This window comes from Dermacentor variabilis, chromosome 3 (assembly GCF_050947875.1).
Source record: "Dermacentor variabilis isolate Ectoservices chromosome 3, ASM5094787v1, whole genome shotgun sequence".
NCBI lineage: Eukaryota > Metazoa > Arthropoda > Arachnida > Ixodida > Ixodidae > Dermacentor > Dermacentor variabilis.
In genome coordinates, this window is record NC_134570.1 from 18,474,307 (window position 1) to 18,483,389 (window position 9,083).

The 9,083-nt window shown below is 46.0% G+C and overlaps 1 protein-coding gene across 1 annotated transcript in view; it reads left to right on the top strand.

Moving 5' to 3' along the window:
* The window catches only part of Upf1 (Upf1 RNA helicase), a 43,249-nt gene extending 37,914 nt beyond the window's left edge, over nt 1–5,335 (top strand). The window contains exons 11-12 of the mRNA XM_075684355.1: nt 4,331–4,583; nt 5,109–5,335. Coding sequence (XP_075540470.1) covers nt 4,331–4,549 — 219 coding nt within the window. The 3' untranslated portion in view covers nt 4,550–4,583; nt 5,109–5,335. The remainder of the gene's footprint in view (nt 1–4,330; nt 4,584–5,108) is intronic.
* The last annotated feature ends 3,748 nt before the right edge of the window (nt 5,336–9,083 follow it).

The window sequence follows — 9,083 nt, forward strand, 5'->3', positions numbered from 1 at the left end:
TTCCCTTTGGCAGAGTCTTTCTTTTGAAGACGACGAACGGCGGCAGCTTCCTGCCGTCCGCTGTTACAGCTAACATAACGGTGCACCGCTGCTTCTCGGCGCCCGTCGTCTTAACCTGCACACTTTTCGCACCTTTCATATCGACAGTGCTGTTTCTTGGCATGTCAAAGTTTATAGGCGTCTGGTCCGCGTTCCCGATTTGCGACAGCAGGAACTTTTTGTCCTCACGGATCCGAATGACAAAGCGGTGGAAATCACGCACTTTGTCCCCACAGTCTGCCGACAGCCGCTGGCATAACGTAGTACGCCTTCTGAGGCACAACACGTTCCGGCGCATGAAACGAGTCGTCCAACCACTGCTCGCCTTAAATTCACTCGCGGCAATGCCGTGACTTCTTGCAGTGGCCCGCGCGTGATTCTGTATCAGCTCGTGGGATACGGCACATCCTTCGTTGCGGAGCCTCTTCACATAGCTCAGAACTTCTTCCTCGACGCGAGGAAACTTGCCCTGCTTCGGCCCGCGAAAGGCCCGGCGATCTTTCTTCGTCGCTCTGAGTTCCTCTTGTTGATTCCTCCAGTAGCGCACACGCACGGGGTCTACACTAAAATGCCGTCCAGCCGCGCGATTGCCATGCTCCAAAGCATGCTCCACGACTTTGAGCTTAAAACTGGCCGTGTAGCTAGCGTAACGCCCCATCGCACAACGCGCAGAAAATGCACAGCACGCACGAAATAATGCAAAGGTCGTAGCGAAGCACTTAAACAGCAACAAAATAGGACTGCGCATGCATGGCGCTATAAGCAGAGGTTTGCTTTGCATTTAATAGATGGCACTCGGCAACCTGCATCATCATCATCATCATTGTAAAAAAAAAGAATCTAGAGAAGTTTGACAAATTGGTTCGAGAAATACAAAGAAAATAGCCGAGCGTGGTGGAAACTGCCGTCACCCCATTTCAAAGAGGACGCCCCAGTAAAGCCCTTTGCGCATCCACCAACGAATCATGCAAGGTCAATGAACGATCAACGAAAGCGTGCAGTCGACGCCCGCGTCACCCGCGTTCGCGTCGCCGGTGTTCAGCATCGTTGGCTTCAAATGATGTTTATTTTATCACTGCGCGATCAGACAATTTTATGATCGTCGACAGTCGACAGCGCCGGCCAATTGAGCCGAGATAACGCGAACATGCTGAACACCGACCCTGCGGGCGGGTGCGCGTTATTTACGCGACGTAAAAAAAAAAAAAAATTCAATTTTCGACGACAAAAGTGGGGGGTGGGTTCATTACGCGAGTGGGTTCATTACGCGAGTAAATACGGTAGCTTTCTTTGCCTCTTTCACCCATTTTCGTGGGGACTGGTGGCCGGATTTTCTCCACCAATGCAAAGGGCACGTGGTCTTGCAAAACCGAGCTGCAGCACACATTCATTGCTGAGCATCTGCTATCTTATATTCTCATGTAAGGGCTAAACATTTTTTCATAAATTTGTGACCGTATTTCATGAGGGCATGAGCAAAAAAAGCAAACAAATTCGTATCTGCTTTGAAAAACTGACATGCTCACTGCCATGTGTGATGACCTTCATTTTACGCTTGTTACCCCATTCATGGTAGCTGGCACACTACTGTGAAGCTGGAGCAACTGAAATATAATTCACCACACCGCGCATTAAACTTACTTTCATTGTTACAGGGACTAGGACTTGCTGAAGAAAAGCAGGCAGCGGGACTTTTGTAATGCAGGCAATTTGTTCTTGCACCCATCACCAAACAATTAATGCCGCCATTGCATTAGTGCAGAAAAATATTTCAGATATTCTTTGGTGCCCTACTGGCTCTTGTGTCCATCCTCATACACTGTGATGCCTGCATATACCAAGCATTTAGTTACATATTACACAGACCATGGAATTGTGCCCCTTTTGTGAAATGATGTACCGTATCCCCAGTGACAAGAATGGCGACCTATGGATGTCTTAGCAACATCCACTGCCAGGACATCAATATCCTAGGGATGTGCCAAATGCATCCTGTGAATGTCTCTCACACGACCACCACACTTTCCGTGTCATGCGGACATCCGTAGCATGTTCGCAAGGGACGTTATGTCAGAAATACATGGGCTTCTATGGGGTGGCGTTGGGGAATTAAAAATTTTGTTAAATCTAGGAATTCATTCCATGGAGGTTCGTTACATCCAGGCTTAACTGTGTTGCTTGTGTGTCGGCTTGTTTTCTGAAGTCCACATAAGTTATTAGCTTATGTTGACAATCTTCGACGATTACTGCAACAAACTTTACTGTACTTGCGGACAACTTTCTGTGGCTACGAAGGGAAACCTACAGGGGTGGAGCTTCCACACGTGTACTACCGCACCAAGTAGTCCCCCAGTGCTTTTGTTTGCTCGGAACAGTTTGTTTTCTCTTCCTAGCTTAAACTAACGTGGTTGAAAATGCGGGACTTGTGCGCGCTTTGCCTCCGTAGCTTTCCCTTCATAGCCACAGAAAGTTGTCCGCGAGTATAATTACAAATTCACAAGATGGCAGGTGTTAGTGAATGGCCGCTCGTTTTTTCTGCAAATGCACTTATGAATCTCTTGGTGTTTCCCATTTGTGCTCACAGATATGCTTCCAAATACATTAGCAGCCAGTCAAAACAGGTAAACGCCAACTGAAGTAAGCCTTGGTGATAATGAAAGGAACTCTCATTCTCATGCCATTCAGCCGTGTTGTCATTGCGAGTACAGTAGACTTCTGTTAATTTGACTCCATGTATTTCAATCTTTTGGTTAATTCGATCCTGACCGAAGGTCCCGGCAGGCGCCCGTACATTTCTATGACCCAAACTTCCGTTATTTCAATCTCAAGATTGGTGTTCAGCTGATAATTTGAACTGGTCAGCTTCACCGCAATGCAGTCGTGCTGTGCGGTCAAGCACACCAAGAATGTAAAGGGGCCACTGTCTTGGGACATAAGGACTTCGCACATGTGCGCGCGCCATCTCCAGTCATAGTACAAGCACCTAGACGATAAATAAGCATGATGGCAGCCGTTAAAAGCTGTTTCTGACGTTACTGTGGTGATTTGAACGCTTGTTTTGCGCACCCTGAGTGTGTCGTAAGTGAGGCAGTTAACGAGGCATAGTATGCATAGCTTAACTATACGTGCGCACACGCGCCATGGGCCGAGAAGTGGAGAAAAGCCATCTGTGTTTTAGGAAAGCTAACAAAAAGGAAGGTGGTAAGATGAACTTCAAAGTCGAGGGGTCGTTTAGAGCCAACAAAAGAGTGGTGATCAATATAAATCTTTGAATACATACCGATGAAACTATTAGGTGTCTTGGTGCTCGTACTGTGACTATAGACAGCACGTGGGTGTGTAAGTTAAGGAACATGTGCTATGTCCCGTAACAGTGGCACCTTTCTCCACTTGTTATGCTTCACTGCATAACATGGCTGCTGTATTTTGGCGAAGCTAACTTTAAAGGCAAATACTGCCAAGTGAATAAACGACTTGTTTCTGTGTGTGTTCTTTTCTTTTTCCTTTTTTTTTTGGTCTTTCGTATAATTAGACCAGTTTCATCGGTCCCATCTGTGTTGAATCAACGGAAGTCAACTGTAACCTTACAGGGATCATGGCTTCACAACTTAGTAACTACTGTTAACGGATCTGCATTCAGCACACTTTGGTGTGTAAAGACTACTTTCCAGCATATAAGTGAGGAGATGCTACATACTTCACTACACCATGTGTTCTTGCACTCATTGATGCAGCAAGCATTTACTGAGCTGATGTTTGCTGCTTGAGCTATGCTTTTTAAAAGTGGAGATAATTTTGACTGGCAACAGTGGCAATTATCTAAAGCCTTGCCTCCAACCAAGGCAGTTCTGAGGCAAGTAAGATGTACTTGTAGAGGTTAAGCATAACACTGTGAACAGTTGGACATTCGTATGCCCAGCGCTATCTACAGTGCAGCTTCAAGCACAAAAATCTTGATATCTGCAGTTGATGTTTGCACTGTTCTCTTGCTCAACAGCGCGCAATTTGCAGTGCAAATGCCTTGTCTGTTGAGTACTTCTGTTTGGGCAAGTAGTTGTGACATAACGACAACAAAGAACACTTATACACAGGACTGGTGCAGGTGCTCTATGTAAGTGCTCATTGTTGTCTTTTTGCACTGTTTAAACTTGCCATGTCTGTCATCCTTTGAGGGTAAGCCATTGATTTAGCTTTATTTGATTTTGGCATGTATAGCCTCCCTAGTTGTTTATTACATACTGTGCTCGTAAAAGGCCAGATGTGACGAGACTTGTGCACATTGTGTGTCCAGGGAGTACTGTCCCAGCCGGGTGGCAGTGGGCCACTGTCGCAGCCTGGAGTGGGCGCCCTGTCGCAGCTGTCACAAGAGAGCTGCTTCCTGGGGGAGGAGCTTCGCTCGCAGGCCGAGGGCATGCTCTCCCAGGACTCATCTTACCAGGGGGACAGGCACTGTTTTGGACAGCCACCCTCTTCCTCCACAGCCCACTTCGCAGCACAGCAGCCCTACTGAGGAGCCAGGCAGCGGCAGCAGCAGCATCAGGCAGGTGAGGAGGTGTTCACTTGCTCCAGAGCTTCATATGCACATCGGTATGGCAAATCTGGTTTGCTGATTGTGCAATGCCATTAGTAGTGACCGTCATTGTGTAAACAGAAGTGACATGTTGCTGCAGTTTCCATGATTTTGATGCTGGTTATTTGTGTTCCTGCACAATTGAAGTAACCCTCATAGACTGACACTGTTGTCGTGGTAACGTGGAACTATGTTCCTGTCTTTATTGCAAATCTTCCATCACCCCTCAGCGATTGGTCAAAATTATGACAAATCACGGAGCGCTAATGGCGAATTTGGAATAAAAACTGGATTAGTTTTACGTTATTGTGACCTAGATTTACTGTAATCTTCTTGGATAACTGTTCATGGCACACCACTGTAGCCAGAGCTGTGGTTAGGCCCTGCACATATTGAACCATGTGCAGGGCCTATAGGACCTATAGCTTTTAACAGCAGCCTCAAAAGGATGCTGCATGGGCTGCCAGAGTTGATGGTGGTGGTATGTGTAATGTTGCAGGCGGACTGAGGCAACAAGGCCATGGGGGCCCCCTGGACAGGGGGACCGTGGGGCAGGGGCCAGCCCCGGGCATCGCGCGCCGGCGCACCACCCAAAGTCCGGGACCTGAAGAAGGAGGCCGGGCCACGCCCCCCCTCTTCCTCCTCTCCATCACCGCCGGAGGCAGCACCACAACTGCGCAGGCTGCGAATAAACAAGGCACTGTGTGTGCGCGGCGCGGGCAGACATTTCCAGTCTCTTGTTTGACTGTTTGGGAAGCTGCTCAGGCAGTGTGACAAAATGTAGAGAGGCCATTCACTGTCTCTCTCTCTTCTTTTTGTGTGTGTGTGTGTGTGTGTGTGCCCTAGTTCCAGCAGTGCAGCGCCCACAGGAATGTTACCATGAAGTCCAGTACATGTATAACTTTGAGGTGCATGCTGGGAGAGAGAAATGTATAATGGCACAGTAGTGCACAGATTCACTGTCTGTGCCGAGCTGCAGTATTGTGTTTCAAATTGCCAGGCCTATTTAGAAGTGCAGGGTGCTTGCACCACACTGCTGCGATTCCAGAAGCAGGCAATGGGCTCCATCCTGCCCCATGTACCAGTAACAGCATGAGCCATTAAGAGGAAGCTTTAGCTCTGCTGCTCCTATCTAAAGACATGGAAAAGAAAAAAATTTTTCTCAACAACCACCTGAATGAATTTGATGATGTTTGTTGCATTTAAAAAGAAAAAGTTAAGATCTGTGGACTGTTGGAAGTACACCCGGCCACAAAATATTACGGACCATGAAATTTGACAAAAAGCGGAATAGCTTCGCAACCTCACAACGCAGCCTGGTATTTGCATTTCGGGCATCGGTTAGAATATGTTAAGAAAATTTTCGTATGTAGTTCTACTGGCTACTTCTGCAGGCTGCTTGGAAATTGAATGTTTTCGGCGATATCGTGGTCCGTAAACTTTTGTGGCCAGGTGTACATTCTTTATTTATGCCATCAATTTTAAAGTAAATATTGCTGAAAATTGCAAAATTTAGAGAAATGAAACTATCAAGTTTACAGCACTGTAGCTCAGCAATGAAGAATATCACAATTTGAAAACATTTAATAATATGTCTAAAAGAGACAAATTTTAATCAATTATATATCCCTGTTAAATATCTTCCTCATTTGTAAGTAAGACTTGCAAAACTCTTGTAAACATTGTAACAAATCCACGTAAGCTGTAATTTAGGAAATCAAATTTGTCCCCTTTTGACGCTCGGAGCTAATGGATGCAGTTCACAGAACTGCAATAAGTTATTGGTGCAGCATTACAGATCTGCAAATTCGCGTACTAAATTTGGCAATTTTTGTACATGCACTCGGGTCCTAGATTGAAATTGCGCTTTCTATAGTCACTAAAATTTAACTTTCCTCTCAAGTGCAACAAATTTCCTAAAAGTTGATCTACGGTTTATCTCTCAAAAGCATTCCTACGTTTTACATGTATATATTTTAATAGGTAGCATTGGAGTTTGGCAGCAGATAAAGCTTCCTCTCCTGAGGGACTCCCAGTGCGTTGTTTGCATTGCCTTTGAAGTGCCTCTGATTATGCCTTTGAGAGCACTTCTGGTGAGTGCCATTGAGAACAACTCAAGGAGCACCTGTAAAACCACTGGACTGAACTGGAGCACACAGACTCTTTTGCCCGTAACTGTGCGTTGATTAAAGTGGAACTTTTCAAAAGCAGTCTCTTAAGATGTTTCAGTGCAAGCCCCAGCCATTGCTGTCTCGGTGGCTTTTTGTACCACTTTTGGGATAATTGCGGAGTACATTGAGCACAATCTTTTGTACAGGTGAACAGCCCAGAATCTGAGAAAGATAAAGAGGAATGAAAATTTGGAGGGCGCTCAAGCTTCGCCTTTTAGAGTGGAACGCGATAGCATTCAAAGGTCCCTGACTGCTCACACTTCCCGGCAACTGGAGCATATGTTATTGTAATGCTTACTAGAAAATGCTCGCAGTGAACGCTGTGCATGAAGGCAAGCTTTCTGGTAGAAACTCGGCTTCTTGCGTGGGCCGCGATGGCAGTGGAGGCAAGCGCCATCTGAAAGTGTTTCAAGGAAACGGGCGCGCCGCCCTGTGGCTTCAGAGATATGTGCCGGCACATGCCGCGCAAGTGGCGGAAGCCATGGTCGGTCTACTATGTATGGTAGAAACGCTGGAAAAGGTGTTTCTTTGAGTTTTCACTTAACAGAATGATGTTTTCTCATATAGTAAAATTACAATACGACGCTATCTGTAGGTTGTGTGTAAGTCATACTTTACGATTTTTCTACGTATTTTAGCTTGAGAAATTCTATTAGTTCAGTGGCTTCCTTGCGCCATGTAGTGGGCCTGGGTATTGATGGTTCGAAAATCTTTCCGAAACAGCGTCCAACGCCAATGCTGGATTTTCTGCGACACGGGACACAATGAGGGGCTGTATGCATCTTTTAACGCTATCGCGTTAAAAGATGCATACAGCCCCTCATTGCTACACTGTATTACTGACACTTGGTGTTCTCCTCGGAATGTCCTTTCGTGTCCCTCTCAGCAATGCAGAATTTTGATTACCCTATTGCGATGTCGAATACCGCGATTAGATCTGTACTTGAGTACGTGTGGGTTCGTACCATCGAACCTTTTTGCGTCATGTGGGAATACAGAATTGCTGGACCATTTCCTGCTCAATTGTTCAAAATATAATTCTGAAAGAAAAGCCTACTTAGAGCAGCCCCTATTGCATATGGGACTTCCTGTTTCGGTGATTAATATTTTCTTTTGGTGCAGGCACCCTCGTCGAGCCCAAAAGGTCGTTTGCCAGATTGTGCATGAATATTTCGTTGCTACAGGGAGACTCACGTTAAATACCTGTCCCCCATTATTAACATTACATCAAAAAATTTTCTGTCTGGCACCTTCGTCAAAAATTAGCATGACCACTTAAAAAAAAAATTAGAATCATTTAAATATAGGTAGTACTGTCCAGAAGGTTAACAGGACGCAAGTACTTATGTTTCCATTGTGAACCATGGTCAATCTTCCCCTTGTGGGTACATGCCATAAGTTGAAGGCAACAAGATAGAGTGCTTTGTCTCTGCTGCGCAGTTCCCATGTACGATGCATAACAAATAAGGCCAATTAGAAACGCTGCTCAAAGGTTTATTGGCATACCTTTAAAACAGGCCACACTGCTCAGCCCATTCCCTTTTAACTCCAGATGTTTACCTCAAGAAGGGAGGGAGGCAGTGACCACATTGGTATGATCAGATATTTTCGCTACCAATATCGCTAGCATTTGTGCATAGGAATAGCAACTTTACTGACCTCTTGCTCATCTGTATTAGCCCCGAGATCCTTTAATGGTGCCTTCACGCGTGTGACCTAAGGGGGGGTGGGAAAGGGGGTGACTCCCCTGCTGCACCGTGCGTGTGCTCGCTATGAGCATTTAAAATGTGAGTCAGCAGGTTCATAGAACAGTGTATAAGGATTGTTTTAGGAACTGTTCCCTGCAAAAGCGGGTGTCGGCGCAATTGTCACCACACACGCAAGGTGGATTGCTCCTGGCGCCATCTGCTAGTCAATCTGTACACTTGCGTGGAGGGCAGTGGTTTTTCATCATTGCAGTTCCGTTGTGGCGCGCTTGTAATGATTTGTCAACCCTTCTTTGACGAACTGCAACATTTGGGCTGTGTAGCGCGTGCTGCATGTTCGATCACCTGCTCCGATGGCCGTGGACAATTCCATTTTTTGCTGCCCAGCACGTTAAGCATATCACGAAAGACGTTTGATGCCATTCTTGGGACGTGATCACAGTGCAAGTTAGTGCATGCACTGCTTTATAAAAATACGGTCTGGAATGTCTGATACAAGGGCGGACAAGATTGGCGGAGAAAACAAAGTTATATGGTCTTTCGCTGCAGTGCTGACCTTTGTAAGATAAGTTTATTTAAACTTGGTTACTTTCCCTG